Source organism: Anguilla anguilla, chromosome 5 (assembly GCF_013347855.1).
Source record: "Anguilla anguilla isolate fAngAng1 chromosome 5, fAngAng1.pri, whole genome shotgun sequence".
NCBI lineage: Eukaryota > Metazoa > Chordata > Actinopteri > Anguilliformes > Anguillidae > Anguilla > Anguilla anguilla.
The window spans coordinates 54,303,277-54,326,059 of NC_049205.1; the positions used below are offsets into that span (position 1 = coordinate 54,303,277).

The 22,783-nt window shown below is 42.0% G+C and overlaps 1 protein-coding gene and 1 long non-coding RNA gene across 9 annotated transcripts; one reads left to right on the forward strand and one right to left on the reverse strand.

Moving 5' to 3' along the window:
* Positions 1–2,764: 2,764 nt before the first annotated feature.
* Positions 2,765–4,511, reverse strand: LOC118227707. Its single transcript, XR_004765341.1, has 2 exons — positions 4,324–4,511; positions 2,765–4,002 (listed from the first exon to the last, which is right to left on the reverse strand). It is a non-coding gene; the product is annotated as an uncharacterized LOC118227707 (long non-coding RNA).
* A 4,271-nt stretch (positions 4,512–8,782) lies between these two features.
* LOC118227704 (PHD and RING finger domain-containing protein 1-like) lies at positions 8,783–22,700 on the forward strand. 8 transcript variants are annotated; one of them, XM_035418495.1, is made up of 17 exons: positions 8,783–8,879; positions 10,715–10,831; positions 11,138–11,242; positions 11,830–12,032; positions 12,169–12,252; positions 12,756–12,886; positions 13,091–13,182; positions 13,758–13,933; positions 14,273–14,366; positions 14,783–14,922; positions 15,089–15,255; positions 15,641–15,754; positions 16,250–16,404; positions 16,510–19,665; positions 20,036–20,109; positions 20,682–20,810; positions 21,164–22,700. In XM_035418495.1, the coding sequence occupies exons 2-17, from the start codon at positions 10,741–10,743 to the stop codon at positions 21,296–21,298; spliced, it is 5,046 nt and encodes a 1,681-aa protein (XP_035274386.1). In that variant the 5' UTR covers positions 8,783–8,879; positions 10,715–10,740; the 3' UTR covers positions 21,299–22,700. The 8 variants fall into 8 exon arrangements, with proteins under 8 accessions (XP_035274386.1, XP_035274384.1, XP_035274385.1 ...); XM_035418493.1 differs by lacking the exon at positions 8,783–8,879 and adding an exon at positions 8,954–9,629; XM_035418494.1 differs by lacking the exon at positions 8,783–8,879 and adding an exon at positions 8,954–9,173 and having other exon boundaries at positions 10,689–10,831.
* Positions 22,701–22,783: the final 83 nt, after the last annotated feature.

A 22,783-nucleotide genomic window follows, 5' to 3' on the forward strand; every position in this document is an offset into this window, starting at 1 on the left:
CGTCCTTGCCCCTAGGCTTACAACGTTTTTCTGTACTTCCAACAAGGCAGCTCATTAAAGTTTTCTGTTGTTTTTCTGATTAAGGCCTACTATTGAGCCTTTCCCCTTATAACTGCCATGGAAACGTAAGAGTAGTATTCTAGTTATTATGAACACTGTGTTTTACAAATGATACCGAGGGGCTTGTAACCAGCCTGTCATGGTTCCTCTTCTGGTATGTTCTGGTATGGAGTGACAGTTGCTAGTCAACAAGCAACCCCTGCAGTCTCTGACTGCTGGGTCTTGGGGAAAAAGGTCAGATTTGTTGGAGGAATTATTTTTATTAATGAATTACATTATCAACATCAAAGACAGAGGCAGCAGACATTATTTGGGTGCAGCCAGCAGTAACAGACAGACAGCAGTTGCAGGGGGAGGAGGTGGAGGCCTCCCTGATGGAGGTCAAGAGGGCACTGGGGAGGGTGGAGGCACTGTACTCTATTTTAAGACCTTGATTTAAATCTGAGGGTTTAAACCAGAGGTCTAAACTCCAGTTAAGCATTCTGAAATTGACACATCAACATCAAGGCTACAAAAATAAAGGCTGCTTTAGAAAATATTTGAAATATGCTGATATTTCTCATTAAAACACACAAACACGAACACATGTACACGTGTGTGCATGAATGAAAGCAGTGTAAGCTAAGCTCACAGAAATGCTCACGCGTACATTGTTAGGAACATATTTGAGAAAAGAAATTACACAGACACATTCCTTTTCAAACAAGTTAATATTTATTCAAATAACAAATAATGTGCAATGCATATAATTCACTCTGAAGGCATTATGTAAAACAAAAAACCTTCATGCGCAGTTCATGAAAAGCATTCTCACCACGTTTGTTGAATAATTTCCATATAGTCAAAAATGACATTTATTCATTTATTCAGTAATGAACTGGAGCAAGTCAAATAGCATTGCACAATGGCGGTGCTTTATTGTTTTGTATGGAAACAGCACACAGTATACAGAGCGCTATCAGACTATATTGTGTATGGGTAGGCATAAAAGGTCTGATGAATGGCGTGGCCAATAAAATACTCCCCAGCAGAGATTATTACAGAGCTGTTGATACTATCTAAGCAAAATGTTAATAAACCACATCTCGTACAGTAGTTAACCCTCTCTGTGCCAATTCCATTTGAGGCTAAATGCTTTGATTGCAATTTACAGAAAATCTAAATTGGGTACTAATTCTGTCTCGCCCTGCAATAGATTGGCGACCTGTCCTGGGTGTATTCCTGCCTCTCACCCAGTGCATGCTAGGATCGGCTCCAGCACCCCCCATGACCCTGTCCAGGATAACCGGGTATAGATAATGGATGGATAGATGGATGGATTCTCTCACTTCATCTTATTGTTTAAAAGCTGGTAAACTTTGTCAAAGATAGCATAAAGGCTTGCAATTAGGCATGTCAGGTGTTGAAAATAGCTGCTATAAATGCTAACTATCAGCATCAGGCTATGCTGTCACCCTGCTATCATCTGTTCCACACCGGTTCACAAAAATAATGTAACTATTGGTGATTTCTGGGAGGGGCTACAGTTGGTCACAAGATGGACTGTTAAACTGTTACTAAGTGTATATACACTTTTGAATTACAACTGACATTCTCAACAGTAAAATTAAACAATGCACTAGCTACATCAACATATTACTTCCAACATTTTTGAACACATTTGAACATAATGTCCGATTGAACAAAAACTTTCATAAGGGGAGGGTCACAATGAATGCATTTACTCATTTTATGAGTAACTGGCTGAGAAAGTTGGGGATCCACTACTCTATGCAATCAGCTCCATCATAATCCTCTTCTCTGTCTTAAGAATCACTCTCTTGCTCCAGCATCAAGTACTTGGTTGGAAATCCTGGGAAATCCACCCAACCTGCAGAACAGGGCTGTCAAAAAATATTCGAAGTTCGAAAACTATTCGAAAATCTTTGTTTTTTTTTAAGTTCGAACCTAAATTTGAGTATTTGAATATTAGTTTGGATCCCGCGTATTGTAATTAACATGCAGGCTTTAATTTCATGCGGCGAATCATGTTCATGCACGCAAAGTTCATTTCCTGTGCTAATGTTACTCCCTCTGTCAACAAAAAAACGTTCTGCCCTGGACTGGATTTTCTACGCACGCGCCACACAGTTGATATAAAATACGTTTTATAAATGAGGCCCCAGATGTAGTAACCTAATATTAAAGTTCACCGATGTCCTCTATTCTACTGCCCGCTTGTGGCAAATAATGCCTGGGCCACTTTAGAGGGAGCGTCACGTGCATATTGCGCCCAACAATAAGCAGCTTATTTTTTGTGAATTATAGGCAAATGATATTCGAATATATTCGAACTCTAACTAATTACAAAAGCTAATATTCAAACTCAATTTCATGGCACTTTTGACAGCCTTACTGCAGAATCTCCTAAGATGTAGCCTCAGTAGGGAGGGACATCCCTAATGACTATCCTTTCAGTCTCTCTCCATTCTCTTCTTTCATTATGATCCACCCCCCCCCCCCCCCCCCCCATACACACACATACACACACTCCTGTTCTACATGTTACTTTAACAGTACCCTCTTCCTTAAGGGATTGCTCACTTTATGTTTTTGTCAGGTTTAATGGATGTTCGTGATAGCCCCAGACAGTTTTTGTGTTTGATCAAGGATATTAGATATTTAGAGAAGTTTCTGAAGACCCAACAGGTTTTTGCAATAACAAATAACAGGTTTAGGGCATTGGAAGGTTTGTGGCCTCAAGCAAGAGAACACTCTTAAAATAAACCCAAAGGAGCTCACACAGTAGCCTTCTGCCCTGTTTTCCTATGCTTTGTTTTTATAACTTGAGGCTTTGATCCCGAAAACCTGCACTGCACAGAAATACAGACTCCTCCCTATCAATGGCGCTCTGTGGAGGAAGTATTCCCCTTTTACTTGCCATCACAAGCAGGATTAAGGAGGCTCCAGGAACAGCTTGACTGAACTGAATCTGAAGGGGGTGAGTACATTACTGAGAGTAAACACAACACTACCTATTAGGACCTTTGATCAGATGAGTAGTTCCTGACGTCAACCCACGGCTATAAAGAATGAATGTGAAGCACCAGAATAATGAGAGCAGGTAAAGGAAGGAGCTAAAGCTAAAGGTGTGAGCTAGTTTGAGTCTGGGGCCCCTGAAAGGGGGTAGTCCCATAGGGTGCAAAGAAACACAAAATGTTTGGATGTTTTGGTGACTTGCATGTTTGGGTGCAAGGCACAAGTGTACACTGTCTGTCTGAGTACAGAATATGTATAAATATATATGTATAAGTATACCTAATAAACAACTACTATACTAAATGCAATAATATACCATAAAATTAGTACCGGAATATTTGAATGTGGTTGACAATTCAAATTTAAAGTAATTGCTGTCACTGTAATAAACCATATCTTCAGTGAAACTGATCACACGGTCTCTGAGATGGACTACACAGTCATTGAGATGAATGTCGACAGGTGCTATTAAAAATCATAATTAATATACTTAGTATTTACACATTTGCCCACAATTCAACATCTGACTTGAACTATCTGTATGAGGAAAATGATGAAAGATGAAAACTCACTTGTCGCTCACTTTGTGTTTTGGCAGTATGCGGAAAGTCGTTAGGGGACAATGGCTGGAACTGAGTGCAATTACGACATCAACTCCTGACTGAGTGAACATAGTGTATGCATGCATGGCAGAATAACTTCCACACAACTGTTTGAGTTTGGCGAAAAACGTAGATGCCGATTCACACAGTAAACTTCTACAAGCTGCGCAGTCTCTCTTTGGCTCCTTTGCATCCCTAGCGACGGATACCCCGAAAAGCTGGTTAGCCGCTGTCACACGCACAGTGGAAAAGGAACAGGCGCAATGTGCGTTAGTCAGTGGCTGACCTGCTTGTGGAAGGAGCTTCACATGGCCAAGAGGTGCTAGAAGGGTATAATAATAATAATAATAATAATTAATAATAATAATAATACACAGAAAAAAGGGAGGGTTGGTATAGCTCATTCCAGAATTCAGCTGTATTCGAAAATGGCAGCTATTCAGATATCAGATTTAATGTATGAATCCTATCAAATCAAGAACATGGTAAAACATTTTAAATAAATACCAACCATTAATAACGTTACAGTGAATAGACCATAGCACGATTCATCTTTATGTATTTGTAAATATCCTCAAACTATTTGCATAATTACATTAAATGAACTGCAATATCATTAGCTGAAGGTAAGCGACGTACTCACCAAGTTTTTTTGTTCACGAAGACTTGTCTTTTTCGGAAATATTTTCAGTGCCTTTGACGTTTCTATGTTTATAATATGTACCATAATTTACACTAAAATAATATCATATTGTAATAAAGTTAGATGTTATTTAATTGTGGCATACTATCGCAGAAGTTCAGTTGCACAAATCCAGCCCATCCCACACCTCTGTGTCTGCAACCTGACCTGGTTATGTAAATTAGTATTTTATTGGCCTCAAGTTCATCCAATGAATAGACAGTGTGGTACTAAAAAGCCCGCCTAATAAGGATTTCTATCGTATTACAACCTTTGAGGGTGTGCTAAATGTCACCAATGGGTTCGGTGGATTTTCTTGAATTATAGCTGGGGCGCGGTGCGTTCAGTTCTGCACGTTTTCTTTGGGAACAAACCATTTTCACGTCATCTTTTTCTTGTCCCTGGTAAATTTCACACGGGAGAGTGCATTCCACGATTTTCTATTTAATAAAACAAGCGTAATGCAAGGCAGTATCGAGTATTGGAGTCAAAAGAGAGAACTATTCATTCAAATTTCGAAAAGCGGTCCAACCCTTTCGCCGAGTGGTTGTACTCTGTCCCGTAATGTACAGTTTTGCCATGAGCTCTGTGTCTCTGTGCACGTACCGAGGAAGTGGAGTAGCATGAGCGTGGATGTAGGAACGAGAGGGAAAGTGAAACGGCACACACTGCCTTCGAAATTTAAAGATAATCTGAAATGTAATCAAAAGGCGCATGCTGACACCTCAGTGGCGTGGTCAAGTTTTCTTAGCGGTATTAGAGGACAAAGTGAAAGACACTAGATGTCCCAAATCGCATGCTTCATGTTTTTCTTTTTTAAAACATGATGTATAATTTGTGTGATGTGTATATAATTGCTTATTTGGCAGGTCCAATGATAAGTTTTGATCCTACAAACTTCTGGACATTTCTCAGTTCGATAAAATATGTTAAAAATGGGTAATTTGCAGAAATTAACGGTAAACTAGCCTACTGTTGGAGGTGGAGGCTTTTATCATGTTTTTAAAAGAGCTTATTCAGTGAGTTCAGAGAAATTATGATACTACTCATTGGTCAAAGTCTCTTTTTATATCAGATCACTCGTGGCCATTATGTCCACAGTGATTTATGAATCTGCCTTGCATTATTAAAAGCATGTTGCTAACTTTTATGGAGGACCTAAAATGACAAAATGAAAACTAAATAAATGAATGACCTAATAAATGAAAGAATAAATAAATATGATTGCAAGAAAAAGGTAAAAATATATGAATGTAGGCTACACTGAAATAAATATATAGGTAAAATCTGTCAAATGGGTATTTTTCTGCATTTATTTCTATATTTATTTATTGATTCATTCATTTCTGTATATATTTATTTCCGAAATTATGTATTTCTTGATTCATTTATTTTTATATATATTTATTTATGCATTTCTTTGTCCGTATGGTTAATGGACTGCATGCGTTCTTATCCAAAGCGCTTTACAATCAATGTCTCTCATTCACCCATTCACACACACACTCACACACACCAACGGTGAAAGGCTGCCATGCAAGGTACCAATCAGCTCGTTGGGAGCAATTAGGGGTTAGGTGTCTTGTTCAGGGACACTTCGACCCACCCAGGGCAGGGGATCGAACCGGCAACCCAGTGACTGCCAGACAATCGGTCTTACCTCCTGAGCTATGTCGCCCCCATCATGATATGCATGATATGATATGACAATAAGAGGGCTGTTGATCAAGGCATAGCCTAACTGGCAAAAGTCATCCAGATTTGAGACTGGCTAACATAGCTGAAAATGCTAGCCCTGATTATTTACTCTTTTGTGCTTTGGCAATTTGTTCCAGTTAGGCAGAGGTTGACCCTTTAGTGTTCAGCAATTTGGAGAAAGTGGCTCTTGCATGTTTTGAATGTTTCGCTCCAAAATTCCACTTATGCCATATCAGTTGGAGGCTCTTCTCACATATTGCCTGCTGCTGTTCTTTATTGGCTGGTTTACCTGTCCGCTGTTTTTGGTGTTGGTGAGAGAATGTAGAATCGTAGATTGTACAATGGCAGAGCATAGCATAAGGTCAGTCTGAGATCTTAGGGCAACAAGCCTCCTTTCGAGTAAAATTCACCTCGATGTACGAGAGCGTCAACTGGATTTAGGGTAGTAGATCTGGTAACTTATCTCGGAACTGAGCACTAATTCCCTCCGAAACTGCCTGCAGCGACCTCCTACACTCTCCCTCTCTGGGCTTGCTTGTTATCCCCGTCCTGAATGAAAAGCCGCGCCTCTTCCTTATCATATAAGCGTGGACAAATAAATAAATAAATAAATAAATAAAATGCATATGTACAGAATTAAATGAGTCAAGAAAGGAATAAACACAGAAATAAATATATACAGAAATGAATGAATGAACACAGAAATACGGAAAGAATAAATGCAGAAATAACGATTTATGTCAGATTTGATCTATTAATTGATTTATTTCTGTATATATTCTTTTTTTAAACATTTTTCTTGCATTTATATTTATGCATTCATGAATTCTTTTATTGAGTCATTTGTTTATTTATTTTAATTTGGGCATTTTTGGTCTTCCATAATAAGTCTGTTAAGGTCATTTTGTGAGAGCTTGTGCTTGCATGTACCTTGCTAATTAGCCAGTTAGAGCTATAATATGTGTTTCCAAGGACTTTGTCTCTGGCACAAATAGGTCACATTAAACAATACACACCCACAAACCGCAGCAGAAAGATTAGGAGTAAAGGGACAAAAAGGCAAATAAAGTATATAAAAATAAAATAACAATAAATAAAAGTAAATAATATAAATATTAAAATAATTAAATATAAAGTGTGTAAAATTAACAGAATTATATATATATATATTGTGAGTATTGCACATGGATATGAGTATAATAAATAGTAACAATCGAAGTAAAGCATTAACATGGTAATACTATAGTGTAAGCAATACTGAAATATATTACAGGTAGTGGCAGTTAGTGTAGGGGCTAGATACCAGCTGTAGAGTACAAAGTGGAAGTGCAAAGTGGTCCAGTGGTGTGCGTTCAGTTATTTACACAGGCAACTGCCCGGGTGAAGAAGCTGCTCTTACTTCTGCTTGTTCTTCTGATTATCTGGAACCACATCCCTGAAGGGAGAGCTTGGAATATGTGGTGGCCAGGATTTCAGAGGTCAGCACTGATCTTTCCTGCCCACTCCCTGAAGCTGGAGTCATAGAAGTCCTGGAGGGTGGGCAGGTTGTATTCTATGGTCCTCTGTACAGATTGGATCATGTGCTGTACACATTAAAAATGTCCTGTGTTCATTAAAATCTAACAGAGCAGACTGTTAGAGCAGGACTGTATGTACTCTGTAAGAGTTGATTTAATACTGGACATTTCACTGTTTAATCTAGCCCTGCCCCTTGTGGTGGCTGACCCAAACCAGACAGTTATGGAGGAGCTGAGGATGGATCCCATGATGGTAGTGTAGAATTGAGCTGTCAGTCTGATGCAGGTTGAATTTCTTCAGCTGTCTCAATAAATGCATCCTCTGCTGGGCCTTTTTAGTGATTGTGATTATGTTTGTTTTTCCACTTACAGTAAGGTTTGACCGTCCTGGGTAATGGTGCCGAGGAACATTAGTGACTCCACGTTGCTGACTGCTGAGTCAGCTTCTCCTGAAGTCAACAGTCATCTCCTCCGCCTTCAGAGCATTAAGCTCCAGTTGGCGTGGCTGCTCCAGGAAACCAGCTGCTCAGCCTCCTGTCTGTATGCAGACTCATCATCATTGTGTGTGAGACCAATCAATGTTGTGTCTTCTGCAAATTTAAGGAGCATAACAGAGGGGTTCTTGGATGTGAATTCATTTGTGAAGAGACAGTAGTGCAGGAGAGAGAGCACACGGCCCTGGTGGGTGCCAGTGCTGCGGGTCACTGTCTTTGATGTGTGCTTCCCCTGCCTGTGATCCAGCAACAGATTGGACCAGGCAGATTGGACCAGGCTCAGGAGTTCTGGTATGATGCTGCTGAATGCAGGACTGAAATCAACATATATATATATAATCCTTTCATATGTTCCCATATGTTTTGAAACAAAAGCATGGCTCACAGTGTTTATTACATTCGAACATCCACTTTAATAGTTTCAGAGGTTTTTGGGGTCAATTAAAATTTTGTTTCTTCTCACGGTGTAGATGGAAATGCGGTCTATTGGAGGATAGTTGAAATTTATGCATTACTAAAACTGACACGTGTTCTGTATTTCAAATGAAGCAATGCAATTTCGACATGATGACAGTTTAATTTTTCTAGAGAACAGGATTTGCTCACTTGTCACGTGTTACACAATCAGCAAATGTATTCACAAATAAAAGCACGCACGCAAACACACAAATTCAACGAAATTGGGCCAATTAGAAAATTTTCCTTTTTATAAATAACAATGAATTCCTCTAATCGTATAACTTAGAGGATGCCTAATGAATAGAAGAAAGAAAATTCAGATGGGAAGACTTTGGCTCGATCTGCCCAGGTGGGTTTTTGTTGAAGCCAGTTCAGCAATAATTATAATTAAAAGTTACCTTTTTATTATTTATGAAAGTATTTTCACTGAACAATTTTAAATGATCTACTACAGATCAGGTCCGATACAGTAGTTAAATATGCACGAATGCATGACTCCTACTATATCTTTAAGAGTCCTACAGTGACGTAAGCATGTTCGGCCATTTCTGTTGCAAACACCAGCCGGCAGTGTCAGTCAATCAACGAATACATTTTAGACTCCAAAATAATTTAGTTGCAGTCTATATCGCTAACACTAAGGGTAGGTGTAGCTCACAGCACATTTTGCACTTCTGGAACGTATAAATTATGAACGTATCTGGTAACAATGGAAGAATATACAAGCATTTTGTTGTTTATGTCACATTTTGTCCGATTGATCTTGCGAGTTTGGCAGTAGTGCTGCTTTAAGTAGCCTAGGTTAAAGAAGCATGGGTTTCAGAAGCGTTATTTCATAGGAGTTACGGTTTACATTGCTGCTGTTGTTACATGCTTGGTTTGTTTGTCACCAATACTATAGTGTATATGTTTAAAAAATAACACACTGTTATATCAGACTTAGTAAGAAGTTGCTGCCGCTAGGCTACTGATAACATGCTTCATTGTAACGCTTGTATTGGCAACTAAAGTAAAACGCGCAGAAAACACACGCAAACAACCACCTCAACAAGCAAAAGCTTAGTTTAACCTTCAGCTTTGAATGGCCCTTCTTGGTCCGGTGAGATGCAGCACATTTGTTATTTATTCTTATTTTAATTATATTGTGCGTCCTTAATCCGTGATTTGACTGGTATAACTGTAAACGTGGTGTAAATTCCCTGTTGTAACTAGTTGCATAATATATGAACTAGCCAGGTCAAGGACCCGGCGTAGTATAACCGTTTTCCACATCGTATTTTTTTATTTTATTTATTTTTTGTTTTGAATTTCTCGGGATGGTCTCATATTAGAATTACAACATTAAATAACTGCGGAAATGGCAATGTTAAGCGATTTTATTTTATAGCATAGCGTTTCTTTGGTAGGCTATTTTGGGGAAATGGCCACTGAGAGTTTTAAACAGGTCATAAGAGGGTGGGTTTTTTGTACAAATTTATTTAAAAGAGTTTGAACATGCAAACAAAAACACAAAAGAAATGAGATATAAATAGAAGCAGCCCAGCTATTCTGAATGCACGCTAAACTATTTTGTAGACTATTGTACTGTCATTGTTACAGCGCAACCGTAACGCAGTAACCGTAATTTCGTTCTTCTTTTATTGTGTAAATCGCACTGAAACAACATGTCTTTTTTTTTCTTGTACCTGTGACAAATGTGACCCAGAACTGCTCTTGACAGCCTGCATTTGTAAATCCGCTGGTTTCGGGGAACTGGTAACGTGTAATGGCCTCAAGATTATTTTTAGATTATATTTAACTTTTAAAAAAATCCATTCATTCTGAATGGCTTATGCAGGTTTGAATTGTGTAATTACAGTAAGAAGCCTAATAGCTATGGGTTTTCTTTGTTGAAAAGGACAAGCCTTTTGTTACAGTCATACTTAAATCCAGAGAATGCATTTTAAATGTTTATTTGTTTGTAGTATAACTACTGGTCCGGACAATGATATAACAAATGTGAGAGAAATATGGTATTCCGTAAATTTGTAAAGACATTTTAAGCATCCACTGTCTCTGGCATATACACATTTTAGAGTTTCTGCATTTTTGTTTTACAGTAGGTACTGTTATGTGTTTCATTATAGCATATCTGGTATTATGCGTATTTTTTGTGTAGCCTATGTAGAATTTCTATTTTTCTAGTTCTGTTAACGGCCTAATACTGAGCTATGGATGAGGAGGAAAACCAGGAAGGGCTGGCAAACAGGAAGGTTTCTCAAGGGAAAGTCCAGCGGAAATTATTCGTCCTCACAGATGAAGGTGAGAATCATTTAAGTTTGGGGAGAACATTACATTCAGAGTAATTTGAAAGGCTGGATCCAAAAGCCAATTTGTTTCCCCAAAAAAGTGTATTTAATGACATCAGTGACATCATTTCACTGCTGTTCAAGAACACCAAAGCAGTGTGAGAGCATGGAAAAGCTGTTGTAATTCATTTAGAACATTTGCATAATGAGTGTTTAGAACTGTGGATTTGAAAGAGAAAGGCCCATTAGCAGGTGAGCGCTGTAGTGTTTGTGGCTGTTTATTTAAACTCTGACATGCTGCTCATCTTTTTTTATTCAGAGGACAGCGCTGAAGAGGCAGGCAGCAGCTCAGACGAAAGTGTGGGTAGTAGGCAAGTGGATGAGGCTGAGGAGGAGAGAGATGAAGATGGAGAGGACAGTGATGGTACGATCAGAAAAGAGCTATTGAGATGCCAGCATTTATTGATTTGCACTCACATTTGACATAAGTAAGTAACAGTGGGTGGTGGATTGCAGAAGTACAACATCAGCTTGCATGCTCACCACTTACTAGTGCTCATACTTAACTCCAGTAACCCTCATCACCATCTAATTCCCATCTACGTTCCAACTATTTCGGTTCTTGATACTTGTTGTATTTATTTTCATTATTTATTTTTTCTTCTCTCTCGTTAGTTTTCCCATTTTTTTGAATTTCCATTTTCTTTCTGTGTTTCTGTTCATATTGTTGAATCTACCAAATGCATTCTTCAATATTTTATTTTCTTTTATTTTATTTTGACTAGTCCTCATTTGTAAGATTTTCAATTATATCCATATTGTACAGTTTTCCATACACTGTCTGTCAATCTGCCAGTCAAATCAGTCTGTTTGGTCTGTATGTTTACTCTGGGTGAAAGGAGTGCTTGGGTTTGTTGTGACTGTTTTACTTGCGCTTTCAAAAATTCTCTTAATTAAAAAAAAAAAAAAAAAAACATTTGAAAATATGCATGTCTCATGTCTGGCTTCAAGGGTGTCCAGAAGGGGAGGACGGTGTTAGGAAGGGGGTGGAAGCTGCTTCAGCCGGGGTCCCTGCACAACTGCTGGATCTGAGTTCAGACGACGAAGCGGAGAAGTGCCCCATCTGTCTGCACTCTTTCCAGGAGCAGCCGGTGGCCACGCCCAGTGGCTGCCAGCACCACTTCTGCCTGGACTGCATCCTGGAGTGGTCCAAGGTGCGCACCCTGTTCCGGTTTGCCTCGAGACATAACTGAAAGAGATCCCTGCCTCAAACGATTGTCTTGCTTACTGAACTTAGGGCTGGTCATCTCAAAATAAGCGCTGGTCTGCCGTATGTTCCTCCCTCCCCAGAATGTGAACTCCTGTCCTGTTGATCGCATTCCCTTCAGCAGCATCCAGCTGAGGAAGTGTCACGGGGGGAAAGTCCAAAAAACGGTAGGTCACACTTTCAACCTTTCGTTCGGGTGTTGAATTTAAAAACATTACCTGCACCTGTTTTCGCTTCAATTTGCTTGAGGTTTGCATTTTAGAACAGGTAAGGCGGAAGCCAGATGAAGGTCCGACTCGTTTTGTGCAATACTTTTAACATTTTGTGAAATGAATATCTGTTTGCAACCAATATTCTTAAGTTCAGCAAAATTCTACTTTCATGTAGTTGTACGTTTTGGTTTGTAACTTGCCTCATTAAATTTCTCAGGGGTCTGAAGATCTTCATCTGCATGGTGAAAGCATTTTGAATGTATGTGTTTGACCCAGGTCTGATGTCAGCCCAGTGAAATGGCTGAATTAGCATGTGATTTAGATGAATTGAAAAATGTAAAACCGTAATTCTAATGACTATATTGCACTTCTCAGAAGTGCTGTTTAGTGGACTAGAGAGGGTGCCATTGGCTTTTTTTTGTGTATTTTGCATTGACACCGAGTTTGTGTGTGTGCAGATCCCAGTGCAGGAGCCAGTAAAGGCAGAGGAGGAGGAGATCAATGTGGATTTTGACCAGACCAGCTGTGAAGTGTGTGGTCGACGTGACCGGGAAGACCGCCTGCTGCTGTGTGATGGCTGTGATGCAGGGTGAGGAAGAAAGCATCCATTCTGCACTGCAGGGGTCATACGTCATGATTAGCAATTAAGGCGATATGGCACTAGATGTAACTTTTCTATCCTGGATGTTCGTTCTTATCATGATATTCTGAGCCTTCAGTCAGCATGTCATGACATACCAGACCCCCCACTGTATAATGATATACTGAACCCCTACTCTGTATGTTGTTACAGGTACCACATAGAGTGTTTGTCTCCCCCCCTGGACGCAGTACCTGTGGAGGAATGGTTCTGCCCAGAGTGTACTTGTAATAACCCCCACACAGGTAATGCATTGCACTGGACAGCGCCGTTTACAGTGAAAAGGTTAAACACTGGGTCTGCATGCGCTCATGCTGCAGTCTCATGTGCTCATACTGCAGTCGCATGTGCTCATACTGCAGTCTCATGTGCTCTTACTGCAGTCTCATGTGCTCATACTGCGGTCTCATGCGCTCATACTGCGGTCTCATGTGCTCATACTGTGGTCTCATGTGCTCATACTGCAGTCTCATGTGCTCATACTGTGGTCTCATGTGCTCATAATGCAGTCTCATGTGCTCATACTGCAGTCTCCTGCGCTCTTACTGCAGTCTCATGTGCTCATACTGCGGTCTCATGTGCTCATGTGCTCATACTGCCGTCTCCTGCGCTCATACTGCGGTCTCATGTGCTCATAATGCGGTCTCATGCGCTCATACTGCGGTCTCATGCGCTCATAATGCAGTCTCATGTGCTCATACTGCAGTCTCCTGCGCTCATACTGCAGTCTCATGTGCTCATAATGCGGTCTCATGCGCTCATACTGCAGTCTCATGTGCTCATAATGCGCTCTCATGCGCTCATACTGCCTGTCTCTCAGACTCCACTGAGGAGGTGAGTGAAGACGAGGTGGCGGCCCTCCTGACCGATGCCATTCCCACCACCAGCCGGACCTCCTCCGCGGGCCGGACGCGCACCATCGCCCGAACGCGCCAGAGCGAGCGGGTCCGAGCCACGGTGAACCGGAACCGCATCACACAGGCGCGTGCTATCCAGGTTTGCACCGCACGTGCTGTAATTAGGCACCGCTAGCTATCTCCAGTCTGTTCATGTGAATGGGTTTGAAAGGTTGGTAATTGGTCAGGTAAGTAGCTGTGCAGATAAGTGATTAGAGACCAGAAGATTACATGTTAAATCGGGGTGTGGCTGCTTCCGGTATCCTGTTATATTGTGTGTGAATGTCTGCATCTGCTAAGAAAATAAAGATTCTTAAAAATGTTTTTTTATGGAGGAATATAATAGGTTTTGGAGAAATGTGTAAGGACAGAGATGTGGGTTTGTTTGCAAAACGGCTTGAAGGACAAGTCCTTACACTGATTTGGCTTTCTTTATCAGCATGTGCCCAGGTATTTAATACAGTCGACCTGGCTGGATGAGACGATCAGTGCTGTGCTGAACTCCTCTGCATGTGCACGCAGCGGAAGGACAGGTAAAATAACACTGTACAGGAATTCAGGTATACCTGAATAACTACCTGTTTCTTTAAATATGAATCGTTTTATGTCTATAGTATATATTGTGTGATAGTTTACTTTTTTGTGACTACACTATGGAACAAATGCAGTATACAGTAAGACGTATAAATAGTTTCGCCACTACAGTGTATTGTATTATAGACTCTGTTATATGACTTCTGCCTGAAATATGGTTGCAGTGTGACCAAAGAATGAAATGAGAAGCTTTTTATGACAACATTGTGAACTACGCGTTCACTTCCAGGTTTATGCCTGCAGTGTGAAATGAGTTGCTTTATGACTGAACTAAGCATGATGTCTGTTTTTGGCTTCTTGTGACGAATATGCTCCATGTTATGTTGCTTGTCTTGAATTTCTACCTTTGGGTCAGGTGAAAAACATAGGAAAACTCAGAGGAAGAAGGCGAGTACAGAATCCTCTTCCTCTTCCAGCAGTAAGAACAGAACTGCAGGGAAGGACTTAAAGGTACACAGAGGACACACCAGGAGCACCAAACTCGAGCAGAAACAGGTGAGGGGAATCACCATGAATTCAATGGGTTTGGAATCATTGACAATGACCAGAATTTTTTCAGAAACTGAGGATAGATGGATTGTGTTGAATATTTTGGACACGCGTTCCAAATATTTTTACTGACAACACAGTAGTGAGAAACGTCACGCTTTGCTTCCCTCAGGCTGTGAAGAAAGACCCCGCCCACCATTCTCTCATCACCAAGGGCTCGACAACGGGGAAGCCGAAGCAGAGCCCCTCCACCAGACCCTTGGGAGGCCATCCCAAAAGCAGACGTGCCTCCCTCTCCATATATGGAGATCCCTTGGATCTGGACCCGTTTGATGACGAGTACGTCACAGATTGCGCAGTACATAGCGTAGGTCCACTTACTTCTGTGTCAGCTTTCACCCGAGGCATCTGCCGCTATAAGAACTTTTGGATAATTTCACATGATGATTTATGAGGCTCTGTAGTCTTCCTGTGGGTTGGTTGTGCCGGTTGGTGAGCGGGTGTTGGCTGCAGTGATAGTAGGGTTGCAGTGTGTTGAGTGGATATGGGTGCGGGGTTCTGAGAGTGGGTTCTGGCCTGTGCAGGATGGTCAGTGGATGTGGGACTGCTGTGCAGCGAGTCGTAGTGAGTGGGTGTGGAGTCGTGCAGGGTGGTGAGAGGGTGTGTGTGTGTGTGTGTGTGTGAATAAAGCCCAGAGGAGTGATGGTGCTGTGGTGTTTTGAAGGAGCAGTGCAGAGGGGTCTCCGCCCCTGATGGACATGAGTAGGCGGGGGCTGTCCCACTCTGCCCTACGGTCTCACCAGCCTGTGGCCCGGCCCATTCAGCATGGTCGCTCCAGGTAAACACACGCTCACGCACGCACGGACAAGCATACGTGTGTGGATGAACACTGACGTGTACTTGCACACGAATGTATGGAGACGTGGACACGCAAATGTGTGCTCTCATGAAACACACATGCATGTGCATAGATCACACACATAGACATGCACACATTCGCTAACGTGCGCACACACACAGATGCAATCCGCACATTGTACTTGAGCTAGAAGTGTCGTGGGATTGATTTTGGTGGTGTTATGGGGCTGATTGTGATGGCATTAGAGGTATTATGGGACTGACTGTTGGTTTTGGAGATATTATCTATCACATAGAATGATTGTGCTGGTATTAGGAGTGTTATGTGGCTGATTATGGTGGTATGGCTGGTGTTATGGTTGTGATTGTGGTGGTTTTAGAGATATGATTTTGATTGTGCTGGCATTAGGAGTGCTATCGGGCTGATTATGGTGTTATGGTAGGTGTTATGGGACTGACTGTGGTGGTGTTACAGGGGCAGCATCAGTATTTCTGAGGGAGACATGGTGGAGGATTCAGCCCCAGTACCTGACCTGCTTGGCAGCATCCTGTCTGGCCAGAGCCTGCTGTTGATGGACAGCACTACCATGGTCATCAACCGAGATGGTTCTCTCAAGCTAGGAAAGCCAGGTAGGTTTCCTGAGACCTGTTTCATTTTTTGGAGGTTTTGAAGATGAATGTGCAGTACTGTTTGGTGGAGATAATTTGGTCATACGTCTCTGTTTTACATTCTAGCCTGTGAATCGTCATCGAAGACCAGCATCTCCAGCCACACCAATACTTACGAGTTTGAGACTGAGGTCCAAGCAGGGATGGCCAGTGGCTCTGGACTGAATGGAGATCCCGAGTCTTTCCACTCTCTCCCACAGATACCATCCTCATCGCACAGATTTCCTGGCCCCAGCTCATCTTCGGCTACACCTACGTCTCCTCTCACACCTCTCATCATGCCAGGAAACGCAAATGTCTGCTCAACAAACCTTGTGCATGAAAAGCCCCATAAAGTCTATACGCCCCACCCTGTGAATCCTGTTGGCATGAGCCAGAGAAGCAAAACCAGCACCAGCAGTCCTTCCCTCCCTCTGAGGCACTCAAACAGCATGTCTGATAGGGCCACCAGAGAGAAGGGGGTGAGATCAGGGATGGGGACAGGGACAGTGAAACAGGTCCCTCTTAAACCTTTGTGGCTGGATGTCTCTAGGCTTCCTCGGATACCAAAGATCAGAAGAGGAGCAGACAGCGGGACCAGCCTGCAGGGGTTGGCCCAGGACGAGCAGGGGAGAGCAGAGGCCAACAGGAGACAGAAGCAGGACAGATCAGGCACCTCCTGCTCCTCCTCCTCATCCTCTTCCTGGACTTCTGCATTGAACCCGAGCTCCTCTTCTACAGGGAGCTTCTGCATCAGTGCCCTCAGACAAACCAGATGCCCTACCAGCCCAGAGGGGCAGGTTACCTCCCTAGGCTCTGCAGAGAATCAACTCTCAGAGATGCAAAGCTGGAACATTCAAGACCGCTTCCACCCAATTGGCTCACACTTGCTTGGCCCAGAGGGTGTCCCAGAGGGCGAGACTCTGGACCGTCATGCTACTGGTATGATGCCAGAAGAAAGGGGGGTGGTGCCACGCATTTCTGGATGTAAGTCCTACAATGCTGATTGCCAAACAAAACCTGAAACTATTGAGGCCATAAGGGAGAGAAATAAATATTTAGGATACGGTGAAAATATGAAGATTGAAAGATTATGCCCTCAGAATTTGCCCCTTGAAGGGCAGCCTACCATTTGTAACAGCAGAGCAGATGTGGCAAAGAAATGCAGGTCTCACAATATGCTGTCATCCCAGAAACAAGACACCAGCTTGCGCAGTGAGAAGAATAAATCCAAGCTCAAGGATCAGCGCTCCAGGTCATCTTCATGTTCAGCGACAAGAGGGAAATCTCATCCAGACGGGAGAGGCAGGTTGAAGGACTCCCACGCTAGGTCTGGTGGTCGAGATGGCAGCTGGACGGACACAGAGCCCAAGAGAAAGAGCAGGGAGGTGACTGGGAGTTGTTCCCACTCCAAAGAGAAAAAGAGAGTGCGGTCCTCACCAGAGAGCTCTCTGTCTGAGTCTCCTGAGAGACCCAGAAGGAGAAGGAGACGTTCTCCACACCGATGGTCCCACTCCAACAGTGGACACCCATCCAGAAACGGGGTACCCAGTGAAAGGGATGAGTGGCACAACAGGACAGGCAGTGAGAGCCAGGAATTCCCTCAGCCACGGTCCAGGTCCAGGACCAGGTCTAGAGACAGGAGGAAAGACTGGGTGAAGACACAGTCCTCATGTAGGTCAAAGTACAGATCCACGTCAAAAGATGGGAAGAGGCCAAGGTCCAGATCTCTGTCAAGAGAGAAGAAAAATGAAAAAGACTCATCACACAGCTCTTGCTCTACAAAAAGTTCTCTGAGAACAAACTCGTCAGCATCTCCCACAAACATGGAAAACTACCACAAACCTGTCTCTCTCAAATATCCTAAAGATCTCACAGACCATGAAGAAATGGAGCAGGGAAAACAGTTTTCTTCCAGTGTCGTGAGCAAACTCCTAAAATTGAGAAGAGAAAAAAAAGCTTCTCTCAGTGGAGTCGAAGAAGATATCTCTGCTTTTGTGTTTCATGATGAGAAAGGGAAAAGTAGAACAAGGTATAAAGAAAAAAACAAAGAAAAGAACAAAGAAAAAGAAAAAAAGGGGGAAGAAGAAATAAAACCAGATTTAGAGAAAATGACGGACACTGAGCTGATTTGGGTACAGTCACATATAAAATCTTCCTGCCAGTCCCAGATTCCCTCTTCTGTGGAAACTGATTATAAATCTGCTATTCTCCCCATCAGAAAAAAGCAGCAGATGACCGATAGTGCAGGTAGTGTTTCATCTCAGAAACTGTTTGTGGCAAAGGAGGAGAAGAGTATGAAAGAATCCCTACCAGCTACAAACCCAAAGAAACGGCCAAAGGAGATCTTTGTAGAGTGCACCAAACAGCTCAGTGTGGACTACACTCTCAATAGCCTTGATGTCAGAAGGCCTGATAAAGCAGAAGCAACTGGGACTGCATGTGACAAGGGGAGAACCGTGATTACAGACACATCTGAGACTGTAGGTGACCTAGAGGCTACCATGATTACAGATACACCTGAGACTGTAGGTGACATGAAGGCTGCAATGATTACAGACATACCTGAGACTGTAGGTGACATGAAGGCTGCCATGATTACAGACACACCTGAGACTGTAGGTGACATGAAGGCTGCCATGATTACAGACACACCTGAGACTGTAGGTGACATGGAGGTTGCCATGATTACAGACACATCTGTGACTGTAAGTGAAATGGATGGTGGCATGATTACAGAGTCATTTAAGACCGTAGGTAACCTGGGGAGCAGTGCGATTACAGACACTCCTGAGACTGTAGGTGACATGGAGAACAGTGTGATTACAGACACTCCTGAGCCTGCAGGAGACATGGATGCTGCCGTGATTACAGACTCCTCTGAGACTGTTGGTGACATGGAGGGCACTGTGATTACAGAGGCCTCTGAGAACGTAGGTCACACGGAGGGTGCCGTGATTACCGACACACCAGACACTATTGGTGACTCAGAGAGCACTGTGATTACAGATGCATCTGAGACCACTGATGACATGGAGAGCACCGCGATATCAGACGTACCCAAGATTGCAGGTGACGTGGGAGATACTAAGATTATGGACAAGCCTGTGGTCAAGCAGGAGGGCCATCTGGCACTCAAACCTGCTGTGATCATGACCTTCAGTGCCTTCTCTAAACGTCCTGTGAAGAGGGTAACCTGGAGTCTGCAGGAACTGGATGCACCTCCTGCACAACCAACAAGAAGTAAGTGTGGCTGATGTCGTGGACTACAATTTTCTGAAATGAAATGCAGCATGTGATATCAGTTGTGGTCAGTATACCATTGAGCCTTGCCTCAGAGCCATGATAAGGATAGAGAATTGCCCTTCATGAGTTACATGAAGCCCAGCTAGTTGTAAAATATAGTCTCAAACAAATATGCATTTTATGAACCTGTGGAGTTTTTCAAAGACTTCAGTTTATTGTAGGAGTGGTCCTAGCATGTTGTTTATAGCTGAATGAATACTGTTCTGTTTTCATTTGCCTTAAATAAACATATCTGGACCGTGTGCTGAATTGATAGTTCTGACAATGGACAACATGTCATCATCATACTGATATCTTGATCTCGCAGTGCTTCTTCCGAATACCCTGAGTCATGGCAGCAAAGATGGTCCTGAAATACCTGCTAGCCCCTCCCAAGTACAGGTAAACCACCTCCGACTCTGACCACATTTGGATCCAGACTACCATACACCTTCATCAGGGAAATCGCACGGTTGCTCGGTGTCAGGCCTTTTATACACCCGCCTGATGGTCTCAGGGAGGGTATGACTGGCCCTTCCTAGAGGAAGAGTTCCTGTTCTGCTAACCTTCAGTACATGCAGCAAGAGACTGAAGGCAATGTGTGCTCTCTTGAGTGAATGTGTGCAGGGAGATTTTTTTTTTTTTTTTTTTGGCTCGGAATTTCAGTTGAAAATTTACACTGTGCTGGAGGTGAAATGGTAGTACGGAATGCTATGCAAATGTGTGCAAGAGATATTTAAAACATTTTTTGCAGGAATAGGCACCCATTTATGTCTGGAATCGTACTATTTCTGAGACAATTACTTATTCATACTTTTTTGAATGAATGGTTTATTGTTTCTGTTCATTATTTGATATGGAGCTCTGGAAGTAGTGTAATGGACCTCGGGAGTACTGTTCAAGGGATGCTATCGTTTGCGACTGTACCAGAGGGTCAATGCAGTTAGGTCTGCTCGCTCTATGCTTATTACCAGGACATGAAGAAAATGCACCTGCAGGAAAGAGCCATTGAGGAGGTGAAACTGGCCATCCGGCCATTTTTTCAGAAGAAAGAAATCACAAAGGATGAGTACAAAGAAATCTGGGGCAAAGCTGTCCAGAAGGTAAGTGTGCATGAGGTAAATTGGCTCTGTTCTTTATTAACTCTGATAATGTTACAGTGGTGAGGGGGAGCCAGTCATCTTTCTTACCTAAAATGTTTCATGACACGACATTCATGAACATTCAGTTATTAACTTTCAGTTTAGAATTTTAATTATGTTGAAAGAAAACATGGCATTAGGATGAAGTGCCTGACAGAAATGTATTCATGTCTTTCTTGTCTTGATAAGTTGATCACTGGGATGCCCAATCCTCTGTTTTAGCAATATGGTAAAATGGAGGGCTGATTGTAATTTGCTTGCCTATGAAGTAAAATTATTATTCATTGTCAAATGTGTTTCTTCTTGTGGCCCAGATTTGCCACTGCAAAAGTGGTGAGATCAGCCCAGAGAGAGTTGCCAGTTTGGTGAAGGCTTATGTGGAAAAGTATAAGTTCCTCAAAAAACAGCAGAAGGACAGGCAGAGCCAAGAGCTGGAGGGGACCCTTTGATATACAGGAAGGGCGGAGCCAGGAACCGGAGGGGACCCTGTGATATACAGGAAGGGCAGCGCCAAGGGGTGAAGGGGAGCCTGTGGTATATGACAGGGGTGGAGCCAAGACATAACTGACACTGAAGAGAAGGTGGAACTGACTGGTCAAAGGCCCTCTGTGGCATGCTGAAGAGGGGTGGAGCGTGAAGGCTGAGGGTTATTTCTGTCATGGATATAGAAATACTAAGTTCTCTCATTTGGAATAACTACCCATGGATTACTGTGTTTAGCATTACTTGAAGGAAGATAATAAGGTGCTGCCTTCTGAGCATTATTGACCTTGAGGTGTGTTGGTTACTTTGTCAAAAGCTGAAGCAGCTGAAGAACTGCAGCATCCTTATAAATGCATTTTAAAGATTATTCTGACAACATATATATATATATATATATATATATATATTATATATAATATTTTCCTAATAATAATGAAATATGCTTGCCTTTTGCCTTTATCTGAACAAAATTGTCTTTCAAAAAAACAGAAACTGAGACAGCAGGTGGCTGGTAGTCCTTTTGTTAAGGACAGTAGCTTTTATTTAAAAAATTGAGTAGGCCAGTATTAGCAATTGCCCATCCCTAACCAGGGGTGGTATGGTTGTGATGTTCTCAACAAAACAACAATCACACATCAAATATTTATTATAGACTACTGTAAATACTAAATTGTCCTCTGTGCCTTCAGTGTATGGCAAATTGTACATTCATGTTAACTGGTCACAGACAACAGTTTACATTTCTTGCATTTGTTTGCATCTGAAATACTATGAGTGATTTTTAACTGGTCGTCCTGGTCCAAACAGTTACCTCTGACACACTATGAAAGATTTGTGTTTTCCACGTCATACATATGCTATTTTGAACCCTTTTATTGCATGCCCATCCGTTAAATAATATGCTTGTCACCGAGAATGTGTAGTGCAATAAGCAACATTTCGGGCTCGACCATTTTATTTATTTCAATTCTGTACTGTTTATCAGGAAGCATGTGTTGGGTACTTTTCACGTAAGATGCAAAAACAATTGTGCAAAATAAATTTTGATGGAGCAGTATTTCTCTGATCCATTCTGCCACTGTAGTGTTCTGCTGTCTGTGATTGATCGCAGTAAGGGGTTTTGTGTGATGATGTTGATGATGGGGGAAGGGGGGGATAAAATCCCTAGGAGAGAATGGGCCAAGCCCACACACCTTTAAACAGTTGTGATTGAAAATGTAGGTTGTAAATGTATATTAAATGTATTTAATAACATGAGAAATTTATATATGCAAGAAACCACCTGAATCCATCGGTCTCTTTCGCAGTTGCAGCTATGTTTCAGGCATGTTCACATATGAAGAAAATAAAGATAATATACATGTGTAATTCAACTGTGTTTGGTTTTACATGCCAAAAATTACATTACAAAAATTTGTAACAAAGAATGTAACTTTACTATCATTTAGCAG